At 43.2% G+C, this 24,111-nt stretch overlaps 1 protein-coding gene across 1 annotated transcript in view; it reads right to left on the reverse strand.

Annotated features, from left to right (window-relative positions):
* The window catches only part of CELSR1 (cadherin EGF LAG seven-pass G-type receptor 1), a 162,355-nt gene that overhangs the window by 41,049 nt on the left and 97,195 nt on the right, over window positions 1-24,111 (reverse strand). The window contains exons 6-8 of the mRNA XM_030462972.1: window positions 6,334-6,491; window positions 5,039-5,202; window positions 3,502-3,627 (exon numbers count right to left, since the gene is read on the reverse strand). Of these exons, the coding sequence (XP_030318832.1) occupies window positions 3,502-3,627; window positions 5,039-5,202; window positions 6,334-6,491 (448 nt within the window). The remainder of the gene's footprint in view (window positions 1-3,501; window positions 3,628-5,038; window positions 5,203-6,333; window positions 6,492-24,111) is intronic.

Below are 24,111 nucleotides of genomic sequence, written 5' to 3' on the forward strand. Positions count from 1 at the left end.
AAGGGCAACCCTTCTCCCACCTGCTCCAGGCTGTGATCTCCCCTTTGTAGTCATAAGGGTTCTGTCTGTCTGGGCAAGGGCAGTCTGCACTGCACCACATCAGTGTAAAAGTAACCAGGACACCAGTGCTGAGCAGGTTTATTTCTTCCTTCTCCTTCACACGTGCAAAAGTCAGACCTCTCCTTCCTCCCCTACCCTGCTGACCTCAACTTCAAACTTCTTTGATAGTGGTTTTCTAGACCACTGCTGACATTTTTTAAGTCCACTTGCCTCTTCAGAGCTGAGCCAGGATGCAAACCTTGTGGGCTTGCCACTTGCTGGAGGCTGGGAACGCTGTTTGCAAGTGTTTCAGCTCAGCTCCTGGGAGAACTGGACTGGCATGACAATTAGGCACTTTCTTCCTTTTCTCACTGGCTGTGACTTCTTGTGCTTGCAAATACCATTCCCTTCCCACACCTCCTCCCAACTCCTCTCCCTTCCCTAGGGCCAGGGTGCACCCTCTCCTGCTAGTAAAACAGAAATCCCCATCTGTCATCCACAGTCTGACATCTTTCATCCCCCAGCCCTTCCCCATGCCTGTGACCACAGTTGTCCATGGAGGAGCTGGTAGCCACATTATTTGTACCCAGATGAGACTTGACCATCCCGTCACCACAGAGGTGAGCACAGGTGCTTCCAAGCAGAGCATCTCCCTGCCACTGGTGCTGCAGGGATGCAAAATAATTGTTTTCTCAGGGTTTGTCACTTGGCAGCACTGCCCGTGTATCTACATACACTTTTAAGAGACTCTTACATTTAAAAGGCCATCAGAAAGACGTGAGGGTGTTTCACTGTGGAGACAGAGGGCCTGGGGAGACACAATCCCAACACTGGGATGTTACCTGCAGTTGGGGTATAAGGCATGTGACACCTTGTGTTTTGGTGCAAACCTGTGGTGTTCAGCCCAAGGCTAGCTCAGTGACATCAGCCATCAGGCACAGCTGCTAGATCTTCCTCACAGCATTTCAGTAGTTCAAGTTTTAAAAGAATTAGACAGTAACAACAGTGAAACTATTTTCCCCTAATTTTATCTCCCTTCTCTATGTCAGCAGAGGGAGCTGGGAGCTGCCAGAAGGTGAGTTAGCAGGAGGTTGGTGAATTTAAAACACATCTTCCTCACTAGTGAAGACCAGATCCCAGAGCTTCTGAAGAGCAGGCAATCAAAAAGTTGGAATTTTAACCTGCAGAAAACTCCAAGGTGACCTTATAGCGGCCTTCCAATACCTGAGGGAACCTACAGGAAGGCTGAGAGAGTCCTTTCAGAAGAGTGTCCAGTGATAGGAAATGGTTTTAAACTAAAGGAGAATAGGTTTATACTAGTATTAGGAAGAAATTCCTCAGTACGAGGATAGTGGGACTCTGGAACAGATTTCCCAGAGAAGTTTTGGATGCCCTCTCTCTGGAGGTGTTTAAGACCAGGCTGAATGAGGCTTTGAGCAACCTTGTCTAGGTGAGAGACATCACTGCTCATGGCAGGGATGCATCCCATGGCAGGGATGTTGGCATAAACGATCTCTAAGGTTCCAACAGAAGCAATTCTAAGATTCAAATGAGCAACCTGAAAGCAAGGAGTACTGTACACCACTGGTATCTCCTGACTTCAACTTCAGGTACCTGAAACAGTTGTTCATGTTTCAGATTATTTCATTTCTGTCCTGGTGTGAATTTTTTTCTTAGGGACAACTTGCCCCACAAATATCAAATAAGCAAGTTGCCTGCTGCCCTCAAACTGTAGCCCTCCCCAAGACTGAGGCATCAGCAAGGACACAAAGTTATGTAAGAGAAAGGGGACATACAGGAATGCACAGTGCTGGAAGCAGAGAAGAACACCAGGGCAGGGAGAAACAGTGATGCTGTGATTGTCATAATCTGCATTACCTGAATTTAAAATGAGTTTCCCATGATGGCTAAAGGGCAGTTCTGACATAATTTTCTAAATCCCAAACTTCAAGTTTTGGTCTTAACTTTGGAGAAATAAAATTATGAACAAAATACACATTTGATCAAGTTTTGAAATTCAATTTTAAACACTAACATAAAGACAAAAGGAAGGACAGTCTTGTCATGGGATACCACTACTCCCCATTTACTCCAGTATAGGCTTCACCAGAGCTGGGGCCTGGCACACTCTCAGGAGACATCAGTGTGGGTTAGTGCCACATAGATCAGAGTACCATGAAGAAAACACCAGAACTTCACTGACAAAGATATCTGACATGAGACATGGAAAAATTAGATCTTCTAACAAACCTGGGGTGCTCACAATATTTGACGAGCTGTTACAGAAAACAGGTAACTTCCTAGGGGAAGTAACAGCAGCTGTAGGCTCTGCACGAGGTGGAACATAGCATGAGGCCCCTGTCATCCTTCCTCCTGTCCCTTATCCTGCAGACTCTTACTTCCAAGCCACAAACCTAACTATGCATCCTCTCCTCTTAAGCTGCTGCTTCTCAGGCAAGGGGAGAGCAGTTGCCACCACCTAGATCTGACCGAGGCTGAGGCACACTGAGCTAAAGTGTTTTGCAAATCACTGTAGTTTGTGCACCTCAGCTTGGAGAGCTGCTGTTCCAGGGTCTCCCCCTGCTGAGAGTAATCAGGATTGTCTGGTTTGGGGTAGATACATCATAAGAACTAAATCCTTGATCACACTGCAAACTATTTTAGATTAAGTGTCATGGTTGAGTAATGGAAATTAAGACCTACCACATCTGCATTAGAGGCCAGAATTTGGCCCTCTGCTTATAGGAAAGCCACTTTAAGCCAGTTTTCATTCCCGGTAGCCTCCAAGAGGACTCCAGATGAGCAACCTTCCACCAGACATGGAGATACTGCTCTTCCATCAGCAGCTCACTACTACACCAACCCCATGGGACCCATGCAGACAGTAACTTACCTTCTTGGGAAGAAACTAACTTCAAATTCTTCATACCCTATAAAACACACCTGCTGCTCCTTCCTCATCCTTTATTAAACAGGTTTCACACATACAGGCACATTTTGTTCAACCAAAGAAAAACCCAATAAAAAGGAAAGTGCTTGTAGTCAGCACAGTGCCTTCTTGCCAAGAGAGTGGTGATTAAAACTACACATTTAACCCTGGTTAGAGTCAAAGCCCAATAATATCAGCAGGATTCTTTCCACTGACTTAAAGGGACTTAGAACCAGGCATTTTTACTATAAACAAATCACTGAATATTGCCAAGTTCTGGGGAACTACTCTGCTTATGTAAGTAAATCAATGAAAGCTGCTGTTATTCATCACAGCCTGTCAGCTACCGTATTTACTACATAGGTGATCCCTAAAATTATTTCAAATAGATAATAGGTGACTTTTAGTCTTAAATGCAATCTTCTGTTATCTATCCCTTGCATACCACAGTTTGACATACATGCTATGGATGTTAATGATGGGTAACACAACATGCACACAAGACTAGGGACAGAGAGGTCCGTGCACCCTACCTTGCTCACAGTTTTTCCCTCCGTAGCGTACAGGGCACTCACAAATGTACGTGTTCCACTTGTTGATGCATGTGCCTCCATTCTGGCACCAGCTGGTTTCGCAATAGTTCCTCTGTGCTGCACAGCCTGAAATTCAGGAAAACGGTTACTTTGCATGGGTTTAACATAAAAAAGGCTCTGAATTACTGTATCTGAGTTTTTACGTAAAGATAAGGCATGACCACTGTAGTTTTTTTAGTTTTTGTTTAATACCCCTGAAGTCAGTGAAGCAAAATGTGGATGGCAAAAGTTTGTGTGAGTTGAGCAAGTGTCAAATTCATAAAGATAAATCTATCAAAGGCTACTAAATACAGTCAACTGAGCTGTTAACCTCCAGAGAAAATCTTGGGGAAATATCACTGCATGCTTGTGGTATTTTTACACTTTTCCCCCAGTATCCATTGCAGAAGACAGGCAGAACAACTGCTGTGACTCAGCACTACTGCTTGCAACTTCCTGTCATATAACCAAGACACTAAACAGGGAAAGCCAGTGGAATAACACTGCTATACATCATCGTTTTAAACTTTACAGACACGTGTTTCCAACAAGGAAAAAAAAATATCCATCCTAGAGAAAACACTTCACAGACTCCTGATGTGTGTTTCCATAAGATCAAAACTTGTGTTAAACTAGTATTAGACACAAATACTAAAAAAGAGCCCCAAGACAGAACAGCAATTTGAAGCGTACGCTTGACTCCCTTCTTAATCCATGATCAGTGCAACATTCCTAACAACTCCAGTTTAGCTCTTATCCAGACTCTTAGTGGCACGGAAGGAAGGGACTTCATATTCTTAGATGTAAGAGCCAGTTTTATGATGATGAGAACATTTTTTACACCAGAACTTATCCCGATCAAGACATCCATGGCCTGGAAACCAAATCGAACCTCCAAGCGGTTGCTTCATGAAGCAGGTTTCAGATTTGGAGGACTGCAGAAGTTGATTTACAGAACAAAGGTACTTCATAAAAATGTCATTAAAAATGTTGTTTTTTCATTAAATAATCCCATTGCCTTTCAGAGCAAAATGACATTTGAAAGGTAGTTAAAAAAAAGAGGGAAAGTTCTTCTGTGAGTAAACTCCTGGGTGAAACTCTTAGGAGTACAGGAGGTCTGAAACAAGCTTTGTCCTTTTCTGTGTGTTGCTTAATCCTTTAAGTGTGTGCTGTGCCACGGGCTATTGTGTGGGTCCTTGGCACGGGTGCAGACTGCACCTTGCTCAAACAAACCAGGTGTGGGTGCAGCTGTGTTGGTGGTGGTGGCAGCACAATCACTGCCCAGCAGCACCTCCAGCCCCTGCCATCAGGCCTGGGCCAAACGCTTCGCACTCAGTGGTGCTAACAGGGGATGGGGGTGTTTCAGACCTCTCTGTCCCCTGCCTCTTCCTGGGGTTCCTATCAGTGCCAGCTCCTTTAAAACCCAAAACCCTGTTAAACACACAGCTATGGCAGAGAGTTTTTTCATGTTGAATTTTGAGGTGGTAATGGCTCATACCTGGCAGAGTGCCATTATTGGCAATGAAACTGGCCATGTCGATGGGCTTGCTGTCGATAGAGAGGTTTCTCATGCAGCCAATAAACTGTCTGTTGTGCACTGGGAAATCTTCAGGCAAGTTTGGGACACCACCAAGGAGAAGTGGGCCAGTTAGGTCCAAAGATCTGTAGAAACCAAGAAATGCTCAATTTTTTATGTTTGGTTCTTTATCTGACTCCTTCCACAAGCAAATTTGAGCTGTTCAGTTTAACTGTTTTGCCACACACTTCTCTCTGTTACAGCAGCATTTCCAGAGCTTGTAACCAAAGGACCTTCTAGAAACACCATAAATTTTAATGTAGGAGATGCTATATGCATACAGAAAACAATGATCTGTCCCTAACAATGGCCAGTACTCTGAAAAAACCTAAATTATGGGAAAATGTGCAATAGCAGGATACTTCCTTCTGACTCCAGTCATCCAGGGGTTGGCAATGCTCCCCAGCACACGGGTTGAGATGCTGTAGACTCTGAGGTATGATTTAATTTTTATACAGTACCAATCCTTTTTAAATCCTCTGGAGATCTTAGTCTAAGTAACATTTAGTGAATGCAGGTTCCACTGAATGACTCCACACTGTGCATAAATTGTGTCATCTGGGCAATTTAAATTAGCCCTTATTTTTATGATACCCCCTTCTCTTTCCTGGGATTTTAGAGCAGCAAGTTTATCTTAACTGTCTTTCTGCTTTCACTCATTACTTTATATCCCTGCTATGTTGCTTGCTGTTCATCCCCTCCTCTTTGAACTCAAAAGTACTAATATTCTCTGATCTTTCCAAAGAGAAAAGGTTTTTTTTCATACTCAATGACTTTCACAGGCCTTTTCTCTATCTATCTCCTTTATTTCCATTATTTTAAAGACAGGACTTTCAACTTAAATGATAGAAATAATAAGCTCTTCAGCCATCCCCTTAATTTTCAACGTCTAATATTTTATTTGCCCTTCTCTCTACATTTTCATACTGAGTAGATGCTTTCTGGGGGCTATCCACACTGTCCTACAGGCATTTTTATTTTGCATTTTACAAGCAACTTGGTCACATCTGTCTCTGCACAAAGCTTTGTGCATTCCACCCAGTGCACTGACACCTGCAGCAGCCTCCAACAAATTCTATCTACCAAACCTTGTTACTTTTTCTTGCCAAATCATATCTGCTTCACCAACTTATCTGTCTTAGTGTCAAGTAACACACTGTTGACTTCCCCCTGGAAGAAGAGAATGAGTAGAAAAAGCAAAGACAGGGAATCCTTACTTCTTTGAGCCGGTCTGGGTCCCCTGGGCAGCACAGGTGTAGTTTCCAATGAGGCTCCCGAAGCGCACAGCCACTGCTGTGTCACAGTCATCCACAGTCACCACTGCCACCTTCTCTCCTGAAGGCCCATGGGGAATTCCTAATCGCCCAATGTTGGGCTTCAAGAAAGCAATGGCACACGTCACACAGTGCTACATACACACAGGATATGAATGCTGCTTCAGCCAGCTCAACAATGTACTTCCTACCCCCAAAAGGAGACTAAAATAGGATACGTAAACACAATAGCAGAAGTGAAGATAAGCTGTGACATCCAGGCAAGAAAATAAAACAATGGATGACTTCAGTGAGAGTCCACACATGCCCAGCATGGTCAGAAATGGCTGAAGTGCTTTGGTCCAACTCACTTCAAAGAGGCATTTTCTTCCCTGTGCACAACAAAATCCAGTAAATTCTCCTCATTGCAACTCATCATCTCAGGTAAATGAAGTGACTTGAATTTTAACACTCTTTCTGCCCAAAGACAGAAAACCATAAAACGATGTAACATAAGCAAGACTAAAGGCTTAAATCAGATTTTCTCTGCTGGGGGTACTCTGTTAGGGCCACCAGAAACTGAGCGCGGGGTTAGTGAAAGGCTCTAGTGAAAGGTTGTCTGATGACTGTGAGGCACTCATGAAACCTACTTGTTTGGCCACTCATGAAACCTTGCAAGATGAAGGGCAAGGAAAACCACCATTCATTGCTGAGTTGGCTGAGAAGCCCCAAGGGTATAGTGACAGGAGAATAAAGATCAAGTGTCCTGCGGAGTTGGACAATTAAAAATAATGGAGGTATTTGAGCTTGCTCATGCAGCTGCTTTGGTGCAGACACACAGACTGGCACTGTGGGTGGTGCACAGAAAATGAGAGGAAAGTGTGTTTTAGTGTGGCAATGAATGCTCTGGCGTTCCTTTACCTCTGGCTTCACCCAGCTAGTAGGAAACTCCTGCTTATCCCAACACAATGTGCCCTGGGGAACGTGGGACAAGAACTAGAATTATCACACTCAGTTTCATCAACGTGTTGGCTGCTGTCTTTCTCCCCACTTCAGCACTTACCAACAACTGGGGAAATTCAGTGATCCTGACAGACAGGAAAGTGTACAGGACCACTGGGAACCCAACCCCATTCACCAAACTTCTGTGTCTCCACCACAAACACATCTACACTACTTTCCTAACTGGTGAGATGTACCCCAACAATGTGACTGACCAGAGATGATAACTGCTATGCAGCAACTCGAGATTCCTCCAGAGAAGTGCAACAGAACTGTTAAGAAAGGCTGCATGAATAAACAGCATCACAGGAGTCTCAGTGAGGAAATAGCAAATTCCACAAGAAAACAGTTTTCCCTGTTTAGTGTTTGTAGAGAGCTATGGAGTCCTAAGCACTAACCACTGGTGCAGGATCTCTGAGGACTTCATGGGTGCAAGAGAAGCAATGAGCTGAACTCTCCTGGCTTTTCTGTAATTCCTTTGCAGGAAAAGGGACATCCCACAGAAGGGAAGTCACCAGGATCTGACCAAACACGCAGCACAACTGAAACCAAGTGGTATTTTTATGACATGTTCATGAATAATAGTTGTAAACATATGAAAATGGAAGATGGCTGAGCAGCACACTGTAGTTTGATGCATAGTCACTTAAAACATGTATTGCTCACCTGCATACTAAAATCCCTTATTTGTACAGCAAACAAGGAAGCAGTAAAGGGATAAATGCCTATTGTTTCTGTTTCGTGTGTACACACATAAATTTGCTAAAGTACCTAAAGATACTTTCATCAGCTGTAGAGAGATACAGATTTATTTCTAAGAGTAATTATGGTGATGTATAAAAAACATTTTAAAAAGATGTTTCCGGATGTCAGTTCCATTTGCAAAGAATTTTCCATTTCCCCTACCAAGAACTAATGTGATCACATAGTTTGGCAGTTATACAGTATAAGGTTTTGACCTCTCTCGAGTGGTATTAAGGTAGATTTTGTTTTTTTCTGATACTCCCTGGACTTTGCCACTGCTTAGATTGGAAAGACAGGAAGCACACAAATATGCAGTGCTGAAAAAGTTATTGTATGCAGTGATGCCAATGTTAGTGAGCAGCTTTTCAAATTGAATGAAAAGATACATAGAAAATTAACCAACCGACAGGCAGACCTTCCCTTCTAAAATTAAAATGTTTACATTCTGGGTGCTACTTCTATTCATTTGGAGGAATGATTTGATTAACATTTACGTTCTTGTGCTTCACTGAAATAAGCTATTGTTTTTCACATGGGAGCCTCCACAAAGGCAGGGTATTTATTGTCACAGCAGGGGAGATCTGCCCAGTGTTAATCAAGATTGCAACCTGATGAGACTCAGCGGTTTGCAGCTGCTCCTTCACAGTCAACTAGCTGCAGTGACAAATTGTGTGGGGTTTTTTTCTACTTTTATTTAACATAGAAACTGAAGAGTGTTTCTCTAGATGTTGGTCATTGCAGTGCACACCTCTGCTCACATCTCTTTGGCTCTGATGACCACACAGAACCACAAGTTGATCAAGAAGAAAGGAATATTCTGGTGAACAGAGACGTACTCACAATTGAAACCATACTTAGCTCAGATATGTAGTGATTTTTTAACCATGTTAAAAGCCTCATTTGATAGAACAGGTTCTTTCCAAAATGGAAGAATATGTGCTGGGAAAGGAAAGAGAGATATTCTGAGTGATTTTACTCTTATACGTGGCAAGAACTACACTCCTCATCTCCTCAGCATATGAAAAACTTTATAATTGAAATAATGTGAAGTAAATAAAGGATTGGAACAGAGGGAGACTAAGTTAGGAGTTCCTTCAGAATTTAACCAAGAAACCGATTTTATGAATTTAGTATTTTGAGTAATACTAAGTACAGTTTGTTGGTAAAGCAAAGGCTATTTTAAAAAAGGGTAACTGAATGGATGAATGCTAGAAGATAGTTAATCACACAACATGAAACTTGGAATTAAATGACAATTCCTATGCAGGCTCAGAGACCACCAGCTATAAATGATGAAGAATAAGAAACCCCCCAGTTAACTGACTACAAAACAATCATGAACTATGGTGTCATTAAAAGATAAAAGAATACAACAATGGATTATTGCGAAGATGAGGATGAGGTAAATTTTATAACACTGAACAGGAAAAAGTATTGTGGGCACTTTTGATTTCAATTGTTAAAAAAAGCTTCCAACTAGAGGAGATGCACAGAACTGCAGCCAGGGCAGTGGAAAGCTTATCTTATCAAACAGACACAATGGACTTGTGTGTTTTTCCTAGCAAAGTGAAGGCTGGGAAAAAGGTTTGAAAATCAGAAGATGCTAGCATTACAATGGACACAGTATAAGAACAAATGGGTGTAAGATGCAGGTGAGTAATGCAGGCTGGAAATCAGCAGGTGATGCTAATCCATAAGAGGGGTTGTCTTTGGGAAAGTAGAAGGGACAAAAATTATAATAAATAACTTCATTTGTTTGTGATCATAGGAGCTGGTGTTAGACGAAGACTGGCCTAAGCTTGAAAGAAAACAAATAACAGTAAGCAGCACTTGCAAAATTACACACAAAAATTAATTGCCAACACTAAATGTTAGCACACACATTTACATTTCAGACATGATCATTGCCTTGGTGGAATGCTACTGGAGCAAGGCTGATCCCTAACAGTAGAGACAGCTAACAAAAATCAGCATTAATTCACATTACTGTTTTCTGAGAATACATTCAAGGAGTTAACAGCCAGACTTACATCTGAGTACTTAGCAGTCCTTTCTGCCTGTCAGACTCATCTCCTGAAACACCATGCTACCCGAAAGGCAAGTTTCATTAGCTGTGCCAATTCTGCACTCATGAGTAAATGTGCAATGTGGTGTACAGGAATTTACCAGCATGACCCCTGTTAATGGCAATGCAAGTCACATAACTGAGTTCCTGCTCACGGCTCTGAAAATCTACCTCGAGCTGCCTAACCCTACAGGCTGCCTTTTTACTTATTGCTTGTCCTGGACAAGGTTGGGATTCAAACTTCAAAGACCCCATGCTGTAAAACTGAGTGGCAAGAAGCAGTACCAAACAGTGCCAGAGAGAGAATCTGGTCTCCCTTAAACAAACCATGAAAGAAGTGGATTCATCCTGGACTCAAACAAAAAAAAAAAAAAAAAAATAGGAGGTGGGGAAGAAAGCAGCCCTCAGTGTTGCAGTGTATTACAACCGCCATATACTGCTTTTTTTAACACTCTGTGCATCCCATATTAAACTATGCTATGTTTGTTGTACTGACCCTTATGTTTTCTCATTATAATCACACACAGAGTCACCTGAAGAAGCAGCACACCTCACTCAGAATACACATGTAAAAGCAGAAGTCACCAACTTTTCTCATTATCTGTAAGTGAATATGAACTACATTTATGCTCCTAAAATAATGGCAATTATTACCTAAGATTGTATGAAACTTCACTGAGCTTTCATGAAGGACATAAGTGGTTCTTATCTATGAGTAGACAATCTAAAATCTTGTGTCTAAACCATGACACTGTCAGTTGCAGAGTCACAGGCAGCCTGAAATTGCAGATTTTCTCAGGATATTTTTCGAAAACTACAGCTCCCTTTCTGACCCTAGCAGAGTGAAAAGTAAGACTCATCCACTGTCCTCAGTGGTGACCTGGGGGAGTAACCTTATCAAGCCACAGACATGCACATAACTCCCTTTGGCCACCTGCAGTGGCTTTCTCAGGCTGCAGTGAGAGAAAGCCCCTCTGAAGGTATTTTACTAGCAAGGACAAATCTGATTTTTTGAGACCCAAGTACAAAGCAGTGAACTGTTTGGATTTTCCCCTTCAACAGCAAGAAACACATGTAGATTCTCTCAGGTGCATGTAAAACCCTGAGAAGCTTAATCTGTGAACTTGTGTTTTATAAATGGAGACCAGACAGAGGAGAAAAAGGTCATAAAAATACATCTTCTTATAGTTTGCAAATCTGCTGCAAAAATCTACTCCCACCTAAAACAACAAACATAGATATTCTCATGTATCTCAGTTTCATTTGGAGCCTTAATTTTAAAATAAAATTTAAACTAAATATTTAAACTGCACGAGCCAGTGCAGCGACTTATTAAAGACACAGATGGTCGAACAATGCCCAGTGAATGGAAAAGGCATACAGATTAACAGACAATGGAAGCCTTGTCTTAAATACTTAACCATTATATTTTTACATTATAAATACCACTGTTTTCAAAATCCACAATGCACAATTGTTGGAGAGGTTTAAGTAAATAGTCCAATCTTCAGTAGATTTATTTGGAATTAAACCAGACTAGATACTGTACATGTAATAGTAATACTACAAAGTACAGATGCTTGTTTAGTCAATCGTTGGCAGAGGTGACACTCAGATTCCTCAGTCTCACCCCTTCACTAGTTAATCTAACAGGGCTTTTCCAAAGGACCACAAACACCTCCACCAGAAATACTTATTTCCAACTTCTGTTCTTAGATAAAAAATTGTCACTTGACTTTCCACACAGATGGAAAGAGGGAGAATGGCTTTAGTTGGCCATGGGAGAGTGTTCCAACATCATGGATATTTCCCTGAACTCAAACTGAAAGCTATGCTATCCAGTCTGAACCTCAGCCATGAAGACTTCCGACTGCTTTAGACATCCCACTGAGTCTTTTGAAGGAGCTGAGGAGATGATTCAGCAGCAGCATCGTCTGGCCAAGTAAGTATGGCCAAGACTTTGAGAACATAAACTGGGAACCCCTGTAGAATCATAGAACCTATGGTATGAGATCTGTTTTCTTGGGGGACACACATAACATTGCATGTCATAAATACTGCATTTACTGAGCTCACTACACACATTAAAAAACACATCTATTTTAGAATGTTGGTCTTTCAACAAAATGCTTTGTGTGGTATAACTTAATATGCAGAGCTTGGCTTGTTTGTCTTTTTAATAAGTCTATGTGTAAAAAGAAAAGATCTTGCAGTCAGTGCCAGCCTTTCAGTGCTTCCAAGAGTTTCCTTACAGGACAATAAGTTACCCTTCTGTTTTTGTTAATCAGTAGCTAATGATTTATTGACTGTTTGAAGTGGTTAAAGGTTAAAAAGAATCTGTTTCCTAATTATTAAAAAACAAAACAAATCAAAACAGTCCTCTGCATTGTTAATGTGCTGGTTCTGACCCCATCACCCCCAAAAGTGTTGGGTAGAAAACGTCTTATGCTCATAAACTTCAGGGCTCTTTGCTTTCTAATGCTTCCAGCTTCAGCAATAATGGGAAAAAACGGAGCAACTGGCACCGGGTCCTGCTGGAGGCTGCGAGTGGGGCTGCGGCTGCCGCCCAGGTCCCTCTGGCCGGTCCCGGGGCTCATTAGGCAGCCCGCCAGCCGCCCCGGCCCCTTCGTTAACCCGCTGGCCCCTGCTCTGCTATCTGACGCAGGGAAGGGAGAAACCCCCCCGATTCCCAGGCGATGCTGTGCTGCTTCAGTGGTCAAAAAGCTCATTAAAGGCCTGGGGCGGTGAGGGTCTCCCTGGGCAGGCTTCCCGCGAGGAAAATAAATAAATAAACAGGAAAAAACAAACGGGGGAAGCACCGCGCCTGCAATCCCAGGGGGACAGACTGGGAAATGCCGGAGAAGCTTAGCGCATGTCATGGGCTCGCAGACCACTCTGATCAGTTGGGAAACTCCAAATTAGGCCAGATTAAAGAAACCATTAATGTTAATCTCTGCTTTTTAAAGTTTCCCCCTATGGCTTTCCAGAGCACCTTTAAAATAAGGTGGTGTGAAGAACTGAGAATCTTTTACACATCCTGATTAGTCACTAGGGAAAGGCAGGACAAATCATTTCACATAAACCCCTTACTCCTTTGATGTATGTATCCCCTTTATTCCCTGAATATTTTAATGGCATTTCTTTATACAAACTTGGCTCGAGTCTGTAGAGAAACATGAGTGCCTGTGACAGTGAAAAGGAACACCAAAAAGCTTCCCATCTGTGAGTCAAAAATGCAAATCCTGAAAAGCCACCAGACCAGTTTCTTTTCCTAGACAAATTCCCTGAAACACAAAACATTAAGTTCCACGCTGGGCCACAAAGTCAAGCAAGTTCTACAAGCCTGATTTGTTATCTCCTTCACTGCCACATCCAGAGGCTAAACTTTGATATTCAAAGCAGGAGGCTTTTGGTACAGCTATGAGACCTGGCAAGATGTGAATTGCACTGCCCAAATTGCTGCTGCTCTCTTGGTAGGGCAGAGATGGGGAGCAGCCCTCCTGTCACATCATGTGGCTATGAAAACCCATAGCTACACGGCAGCCAGATGTACTGCATCTTAGAGCATGATCAGTATGTTCACAAATATCATCCAGATCCTGCAAAGGGCATACTCTTGGACTTAACTAATATGGAGCTGTTAACTAAGAGCTGTTGTGCTGACAGGAAGAATGAATTTTACCTGCCTCCAAATGTAAATTTTATCTTCAAATTTGCATTCTCAGAAGCTTTTCAGCTCTTTGATACTGAATCAGTGACAAAGCAAGAGGGACTTGTTTCAAGTGCAGAGAGACCATCCCCAATCCTCAAGGCAATATCCAGCTTTCTGCATGGGAGACACCACTCATCACGGTGTTCTGCTCTTGTGGGTCCCATTGTCTGCCCTCTGCAGCCCTCTTGTACTCTCCAACCTGCCCCTGCAGCTGGGGCACCTTCTCTCTGCCCCTCCTGCCCTCTAAACCCTTTCTATGCCTATTTTGATGCCTTCCTCCCTTTCAAAAACCCTTTTAACAACAAGGTGGTGATCTTTCAGCATCCTTGAAGAACTGGGAGAGGAGAGCATGTGAAAAAGCATCTTTCTTTTCCTTCAAATGCTCTCCTCTCCCAGTTCAACAAACTCTTCTACCTTTGCCATTTGTCTCTATCTACGTGCCAAAGCACAAGTCTCAAATATTTTGGGCTTTATATTAATCTCGTATATTTTATAACTTAATTTTGTATACAGGATGCAAATGTTATTGCTGTCAGAGTCCAAGAAGTACCTAGAAAGAGCACAGTGTGACACTTCCTGAGAGCAACCAACTCCTTCTTCTTGGATTCATCCCTGGTCACACCTTGCCAAGCAAAAATGCCCCACAGTGTGGGTGATGGGGACACAACTGAGTCCATAAAACCCAGGAATCCCCCACTGTTCTACAGGCTATTCCCACCATGGGTGGATCTTTCCAAGCGTCTCCTGGTACACACAGCCCTCTGCATGGCCAGGTAATTGCCAAGTGCTGCTTCCCCTCACAGACAGATGCAAAACACCTGAGAAGTTACTGCAAATCTGTAGATTTGCAGCTACTGTAGATTTACACTGTGATCAAATGGAGATAGCTGTGCACTTCAAAGAACTTCCACCAAATTCCTGAGGTGCCATTTCAATGACTCTTCTGGCTTTGCAGAAGCCCTGCCAGGCCGTGCTGCACAGCAGTTTTCAAGCCCCACGCTCCATCCTCAGGGCGTTATGGGGAGCCAGTGGCCATACAGACTCTTCCAGCTTTCAGGAAGGTCCCTTGCATCTCCTCAGCTTCCAGGATGAGCTGAAATTTACCATCTTGGGAGGTGCCACTAAACCTCCACTACACGTGTGTTTTTGTTAGGCAGCTTGAGCAAACCTGGTTTCAAGGACTGACAGTGTGCTCTAACTGGGCACACAGGTCAAGACTTTTCAAGTCAAGCCTCACTGGGAGGAGTGAGAGGAGTAAGTGCTGAGCAGCCTTGACAAGGATGAGGCTTCCAGGACAGCAGGGCTCATCCTGGTGTTCCCTACTGTCACTTGAAGACCAAAAACCCTGGGGACAGTTTCTGAAAAGCTACAATTTGCATTTGATTATAAACTCACTGCCACAAGGAGTGTTTTCAGGTGGTATTTGTGAACTCTGGGAGAACACCATCTTCAAAAGCAGGCAGGGAGAGAAAGAGCCAGGCGCTAGGTATGTGCTTGCCCTGCTCTTCCCCAGACCCTGAGAGATTTCTCAAAGTTGTCACAGAGAGCTGAGCAACTCAGGGCTGGGAGCAGGACATGCTTTGCATCTCAATGACCTCCAAATGACTTTCACTGCTTTACACTTTCATTTCCCGAGAAAGATTTAGAGGCAAATTATTTGTTATTTTGAGTCAAGACAAGGGAATGCCGCTCCAAGAGAAACCCTGATTTCCTTTCCCAGATATCAATCACTTTGCACTTACCCTCCACCAGAAAAAAAATCCGGCCAAACAAAAAATCAACAAAACCCACTGCTACTAATTGAAGTCTACATAACTAAATACTGGTGACATTGCAGGGAGGGGCTTTTAAAGTCCAGGCTGACGTGTGCCTGTTCTGCTAGGGCAGGCAGCTGCCCATAATACACTCACTAACACCTGCAACCATGTCCATGCAGGACCAAGAAAAAGTAAATATTAGCCAGGCAGCCTTTCAGTGCTTTTCAGGAGGTGTTAGGAATGTAAATGGTTGTCACAGGCCAGACCAAAGTCTCACTGAAGGAATGGTAGATGCTGTGGAAGAGTGTGAAAACAAATGTGCAGCAACATTTCTGCCCTCCGACTCTTAACTTCCCATCTGCTACACTGCAGACTGGAGTTTGAAATACGTTTTCACAGTATTTGGTCACTTTTTATGGATGGAAAGGACTCATGTTATCATCTAATCAGCCTTTTGTCTTAACCTCAAAACATCACTCCTTGACTTCTGCCTCAATAACATGCTTTGCACCTGAGCAAAAATCTTCCTTCAGAAAGGGAAATCCTGCTGTGGTTGTAAGATTTCAAAGGACAGCAAGACCATCAGAACTGTGGGCAGATTGTCATGCAGATTTTATAACTTCACTATTAACAATATTGCAGAGCATTTCTAATCAGAATTTGTCAAGCTTCAGTTTTTATATATCAAATTCTCTAGTCTTATCTAAACTAGGATTTTCACTGATGATCCTCTGGATTTGTGTGGAAGAGGGTGAATTTGGTCTCAGCAAGGATGGAAGTCTCTGAATATTCTGCCAGAATGCCAGGAAATGACTCCTAGAGTTAACTATTTTTGTAGAGATTACCTTTTCTTGTGGCATTTTAAAAACTGAGTTCTGAGCATGTAGGAAATCACATGTTTTGCATTCAGACACGAAAAACATATTTCATGTGTCTGACTAGAACAACATTCTGAACTTTAAATGTAAAACTCTGGCATCCATTCAGCAATGGAAAATCTAATATCTCTCCCTTCCTTTAGCTGCTTGTAATTTTAATTGATATTCTTTTTAAATGGCCATACCCATTAGCACCAAAAATACACAGTACAGATAAATAATACAAATGCATAGCTACAAATTCCTCATATCCTCACACTGTACATGAATTACCAGCGCTACCTGCTATGTGTCTCACAAGTATACAAACCTGTCCACCAAAAAGCACAATAATTTGCTGATACAGTAACTTTTGCATTTGTCAGAAAGTTGTGAAAAAACTCTCATGACCTGCATTTGGCTAACATTATTGATAATTCAGTAAAAGCTCCCTGACCTCGAGTAGAAACATAAATAAAACGTGCATGTCCTTAGGATGCTGGCTAAAAACTGTGGTTAGCAAAGAAAGTTATTTTTTCACTTTAATCACTTTCCTTCCTTGCATAACTGAGGAAAGCCTGGCAACTTTCTCTGTGAAGAACAGGCCCAGCACTTACACAGCCATTTACAGACAAGTCCCTTCCAGTGCTTGGCTGTGGTCATGCTCCCTGTGTTTTCAGTGTCCTGCAAGCTTTCCAGTGCTTAAGCTATGTGAGAACTTTTGGCCCCATGAAAATTCCTCGGAAGAAAAGGAATCCAGCAGAAATTGATGATCTGGTGGTGAAGGATTACTATCAGCTCTCCGCTACAAGTTAGCACTGTCCACTGCCTCCTTGCTGACTACTACAATCCTGCAGTACCTTCTGCTATTAAATATCAAATATTCACTATGACTTGAGTTATAAGGAAATGATAAAATTAGAAATATGGGTAAATCTTAAGTAAGAATATAAGATTTGTTTTAAGAGGAACACTATATTTTAACACACCTGCTGACCTGCACACTTGAAAAGCCTTAAAAAGCAGATAGACAAAATTGTATTTCTTCCTGGAAACATATGCCCAGAGAAGTAGGTTTTCCTAAATGAATGATATTTTCAGTATTTGCAGTACCACCCCCCCTATTTGCTTAACAATGCAATCAATGTTAATGCATTTCTCTTTACCAGACAATGCTGAGTGATGCCAGACTGGGCCTATGTTGATCACAGATGCTGTAAACACAGAAAGTCACTCTGAGCCAGCAAAATCCAAACTCTGGCAGGGCCCACATCTGATCAACAGTGACATTATCATAATCTTCAACAACTGCATTGTTTATTTAGAAAATCTCCTTCAATCCCTTAACAAATTAGTCTGGAAGCCACTAGGAGGATTAACTTCAGAAATTCTCCCTCAGATCACAATTATGTCTGCTCAGATGTCACGAGTGATAGACATTTGCATAATTCATACCCAGCCCTTATTATTACTTGCATTTCCAGCGTTTTGACTTTTGTGAGGGTCTCTTTTCCAAAATGCAGCACTCGGCAGGGGATACTATGCCCTGGTACTGGCATGGGGTGTAATAGCCAAAACCTATCTAAGAATTTAATTGCCAACCACTTTTCCCTATCATTCAGATTAAGAAGCAAACGAAACTGGATAATGTTCTGGATACTTTCAGGGCAAAGTCTTTCACCTTGGGTCCAGTGACTGAAAGTTATGCCTAGCTGGTGGCAGCAACGTGGCTCTTCTCCAAGGAGCTGGAGATCCCTGTTCAGCCACAGGCATGTGCCTGCCCCATAACTCACCCGGGGGCTGGCAGGCTGGGCAGGGAGACACAGGGCTGAGCAAACACGGCTTTCAGGCTGGAAGGGGAGGCTCCTGCCCGGGGGGCAGTGGCTGCAGGGTGGCCCGGGGAAGCCTGTGCTGAGCTGCTGCCTGATGCTTCTGTTTGCCTGTTGGTCCTGGGGCAAGAGGGTGCTGTGAGCCCAGAACTTCTAAAGGGAATTAGTCTCCTTTATAGGAAAGAAAGAAGGATCATCCATGTCTTTTGACACAGCTGCCACAATTTCACTAAAATGTTATTGTCTTTTTTTCCCCAAAAAACAAAGGGACAAGATCAATTATCAGTGCTAAATAAAGAATAATTATATTTCCATAACAGGTCAATTTGCCATCATCAGAGAGGGTCTGTGTTTTCAGAAGGAAATGAGATAATCTGTCAGCCCGGCAGGTGCTTAGTGCAGGACAGCTCTGCTGTAACCAGCTGGGTTTGTGTTGGTCTCCGCAGCAGAACATCCCAGGTTGCTGTGTTTCATCCCACCCTTTTCAGAACAAAGTGCTGAACTTTAACCTCTCCAACAGAGCAGAGCCACTCCCATTGCCTGCGGCTGCCGGTGATGCCTGTGCTTATGCAAGGAGCCTGGATGAAGGGGCAGGTCCTGCCTGCCCACGGAAGGGGAATGCAAGTGGCCATAGAGCTTCCAGGTACCCAGGAGTGCACCAGTGTGCAGTCCTGCAGGACTTTTGGATTCAGCTGTGTATCCCCTCCACTGACTGATGGCATAATGAAGTGGCCCCAGCTGGCTCCCAAGTGTGAGAAATGGGAGTTGAGTTAAAAAGAGAAGCTTCTCACCAGTTTGTGTGTATTAGTGATCCAGTGTGGATCCGTGGATATAGGCTCATGGCCCAGGTGCACAAGAAGCTTTAATAACCCTTTGGGATCAGCTTTGGCCTAGGAACCTACAGGCATGGGAGAAAACTGCCCTCCTGTCTGCCAGCTGAGCCAGCACAAGGGGAGAGCTGCAGCATGCACCCGAGGTACAGAAAATCAACTACAGTGTGGGTCTTGGCACTGCAACAGAGCATGCTTTGGGACCTAGTGGGTGGGTGATACACCCAAACTTTCCAGGAAGGAAAGGTACTAGCAAATTCTGGTGCATGAGTAGGCTGAGAGCTCCATCTCTATACAGCTCTGGCTTTGGCGATGCTCAAGCTCCAGCTTGCCTTAGATGAAGGGCACTTAACTCAAGAGAAACCATCACTTACCACAGGCAGGAGATTTTTGAATGTGTATGTGAGTCTGATTTAGAGCAATGTGCTTTGAATTCACAACACACGGAATATCAGCCCTGAGCAGCCCTCATTTCTTTTAAGTTTATCTCTAACTGAAGAATTTGCCTGTTGTCTTCAGGCTAAACACAGGTCTGGGCTCTGCTGGGTGGGAAGCATGCAGGGGTGGAAAGCAGCAGGTTCCCGCTAACCATAACCACTGTGAAAGGGTGGGCTACTCCCCCAAGAAAGTCAAGCATCTGAAACAACAGGAGTGAAAGAACAGCAGCTTACTACTGATTATCAAATATGAGAAGAAACCTTACCCCACTTATGGAAAAGGAATGTTCATCCTGAATATCGCATCCTAGGAGCCTGAAAGCTCAAGTGGCCAGGACAGCTGAGACATCCTCCAAGGCACCCATCATTTCTGCCTCTGCTGACCATGGAGGAGGATCCCCCCCACACACACACTGCCCAGTCTCACAGTCCTTAATTTTGTAACTATTTTTGTGAGTCATTCAGGGATTTGTTCTTCCTATCCCCCAGAATTCCTGCACTGCGCATCAGTGACAGAATGTTTCTCTCTCCCCTTCTCGAGTTTTCTATCATTTACGTAAAATTGTCCCTAAACAGACACAGAAGGAGCTTCTACCTACAGAACAGTAAAGTCCTTAAGTGGCTTTGATGTCACATATGTGTAAGTAACATATAAGATAAACAAAATATAAATATACATGTACATGCCCTCTATAATTAAAGGAACATGTCCATACAAAAAATATTTTTATCTTGTGTCAAATGATGAATTCTACCCTCAGGTAATGAGTCAGGTAAAGCATTACCATAAAACTGATGTTAGATCTCAAATTCTGAACAGAAATGTGTTTCTATCAAAGACTGGGAGAGTGGCTTGACATTTTTACTGAATTAAAACCACCACCCACTACTGGTCTCATCAAAATCTCCTGTCCCAAGCACTGCTGGCTATTGTACATGATCCTGTATGTGCAATGAATTCCAGATAGTTTCTGTGATATTAGTGATACTGAGCATTGTTACTACCAAACACCCTGGTGTGTTTACACCTTACTTACACCAAACAAATCTCAGCATGGCTAAACCTATTGTCTGCCACTCATGCTGCCAGGCTCAAGAAAGCCAACAGAGATCAGAGGTGGACTGAGCTCTCAACATGTGGAAAGGAAGCACACTGCCAAGGCAAAGAGGGCAGCTCACACTGCTGCTGCTCCTTTCACCACCCACCCCTTAAGCATGGAGCAGGTGGCTTCTGCTATTTTTTATCAGTTTTATTTACCAAACTGAAATGTCATCCCTTCTCCCACCCTTCCTTCCAAATAATAATAAAAATTCCCAATTCTTTGGAATTTCGTATCAATATATATATATATATATATATATATATACCTCTTGAGAAAGCAGGTCACATGCAGATCACCTTTAATTTAATACCTCCCATAGATTTTAGTGGCTGTGAGATCAGGATCCCAGAAGGTAACATGCTTGAGCTAACAACAGAGTCTTGAGCTAACAGAGTCAGCAAGTAGCTTTCCTCCCCGCTTTCGCCCTGCTGTCAGCAAACATCTATAATGGCAAGAAACACTGCTCACAGGTAAGGTGATACCTTGCTACTGGGTAGCTGACAAGACTTTTAATATGTAACTGAAACTAGAGAATGGTTATAAAACACTCCTAGTTCACGTTTGCACTCTTACAGCTACTAATTCCCCCCCCCTTAGTGTTTTCCCTTCCAGAAATTCAATACAGAGACAACACTTCCTTAGCACTCATGTGCTTTCCCTAGGCACTTCCACTGAAACCAAGTATGTCAGCTGTTACTAGGGGAGGAAGCATCCATTTCCATCACTACACAGTAAAATGAAATGACCTTGCTTCCCTTCCTCCCCTGATACAATCCATTTCATTATTGCAACGTTTTATAGTGCCTGTGCCTACCTGGATTTTAAAGAAAGCATCGAAGTCTTGAGTTGACAGAGAACTGGTTTAATGTTTCTCTGCAAATGCAGTGGCCCAAAGCTTGCTCTGGACTCCCCTCTTGCCAGTGTTTCCCCTAAGAGGCAAGTAACCCTCATGATAGGGAATTAATTACAAAACTCCATCTTTTGACAACACTAAAGTTAAATATTCCAATGACATGGTTTCTGAGCTTAAAACAGAACATAATTTACAGGAGTCGCTCCTACAATGACTTCTTATTTCCTTCTTGTTACTACCAAACTGGCTTTGCACAGCATGGTAGCATCAACAGGATGCTGCAGAACTGTGTGCCACGTTAAGGAAACAGCTGCTGTGGAAGCTTCCTACCAGAGTCACCCCCCATATCCAAGTTACCCACTCCTGGAGTCCACATTCCAGTGATGCTCAACCAAATACCTTTCACAGAACTGTAGATGCCAAAAAACACTCAACCTTCACTCATATCCAACCACAATCAACTTGGATGTCAGGAACAGCCTTCAGAGCTGTGAAATATCCTCTAGGAAAATTTATGTTGGACTGAAGTGATTTAGATTATGTACCAAAAGCTGTTAAGTTACTCTCCTCAAAAGCTAAGGATGAAAAATTAACCTCAGCTGTGATGAAATCTGATACTCCTTACGTGAATTACAGCATTACCTGGAAGCTCCAAAAACTGATCTTCTTTTTCTTGCTAGATGCTTCACAAATGCAGAGAGAAGGAAATAAACTGAACAGTTTCTAGCTTAGGTTTTTAAAAAAGATATTCTAAAGATGCTTAACAAAAATAGTGACTGGGAAAGAAGGATGAAGCTAAGAGAGTTCCTGACCCCCCACACTTGCTGTAAGCACAACAGGAATTTTTTGATTTGTTATTTCTTTCAACTTGCACCACAACATCTCTCACATTTCTAAGGCAGGAGAAAAGAGTCCAGCTTGAAGAAGCCTGACACTGCCAGAGGACAGCATGGTGCGTCAAGAGGATGGCACAGCTGTAATGACCCAGCAGCAGAATGAGCAGCCTGAGAGCACTGAACTGTAGGAGAGTGAATAATAAGAAACGTTTGAAATGTCCGTCCAGGTTTTGCTGTGCGCAGAAGCAACACAGGAAGGGACTGCTGAATGGATAGGCCAAAAGGTGATAATAACATTTTAAAAAATGGTGATGGAACAAAGGGCGGATGGAGGGAGATGAAATGCAACATGGCTAAAGGATAAGAAAGAGAAACACCTCTTTAAGGGCTTTTTAATGTGAGGCATAGAGAGGTAAATAAAATGTATCTCTATGGGTACCTGGAATGATGGGCTTCACATTTCCCATAGACAGCACTGGGAAGAGATGCCTAAAAAGGAGCAAAAACCAGAAGCTCCCTAGGCAAGCAGCTAAAAGAAGAAGGAACAAGGAGTACTGTGAAGATGCTGGTAGAGGCAGGTCCTGTGGCCCAGCCACAGGATGCTGCAAAATGCCAGAGTGAGCTGGAGACCAAGAGGGCGGTCCAGGAGGGGCTGAAGATGGGCACCAAACACCAGCCAGAGGTAGGGAAGAGGGAGATGGCTGAGGGGAGCTCTGCCTGCTCAGGATGGCTGCCCAGTGTCTGAGTGGAGTAGAGAGGCCGAGCAGTGATGGGATGAGGACTTGACATAGGTCAAGGACTTGACATAGTGCATAATAGGATTCTGGAAAGAGTGGAAGGATGCAGTACCTGCAAAGTCATGTGAGTGCGTAACTTAAGTATACTCATGAGTTTTTGGGTACTCTTTTATTCAAATATATCTTGTCTAAACTTGACACAGCATCCCATTTATCATTTATCATTTACCATTTATCATCCCAGCACAACTAAAACCCCTAAATTACCTCTTTTTTTTCAACCTCCTCACAGGAACTTTTCTTCCAGCTTTGTTAAAACTTGAAGTAGCCAAGGAACTGTTTTACAAACAAATACCAGCCAAGGTGAGGGCTTAATCCTGCTGCAGGTTGGTGGGGCAGCCCTGTGGGCAGGCCTAAGGAGCTGCCTCTGGCAGCTGCTGACCTGCAATGCCTGCTCCTCCTTCCACTATGGGAGAGCTGGTGCAACATGTGCAATTCCCAGCCACACTGGAAGCCCTGAGAGCATGCTAAATACATGCAGGTTAGCATATCCAGCTTTTGATGTTTACTCAGTATTGCGAGCTGCCCCTCTGCCAGCCCAAATTTAACCAGTCTGGAATAAATACTGCTAAGGGGAAGGTGATGACCTCAGACAGCAAAGGGCTCAGTGCTGCTCTCCACACAGTGACCCTGCTTTTCATCACTTTTACATCATGTGAGTGGCAAAAGCAGTGAAGTCAGTGGTGTTTCCTGGCACAGCCTCCCTCAGCTCTCCCTCTCTCCCCCAGATTTCCTCCTGTGCAGCAGGGACTGGGTTGCTCCCCTTGGAAAAACGGCAGCAGAAGAAGAAAATGATGACAGAGCACATGTGCTAAGGACAGGAAAACACCAGCTGCTAACATTGCTCTCCTACCAGTCTGCTTGAACTGCAGCAAGCCCTGAAAATGAGGCAGGGGTTTATTTTTAACATGTGTGTCAGA

Source organism: Calypte anna, chromosome 1 (genome assembly GCF_003957555.1).
Source record: "Calypte anna isolate BGI_N300 chromosome 1, bCalAnn1_v1.p, whole genome shotgun sequence".
Classification (NCBI taxonomy): domain Eukaryota; kingdom Metazoa; phylum Chordata; class Aves; order Apodiformes; family Trochilidae; genus Calypte; species Calypte anna.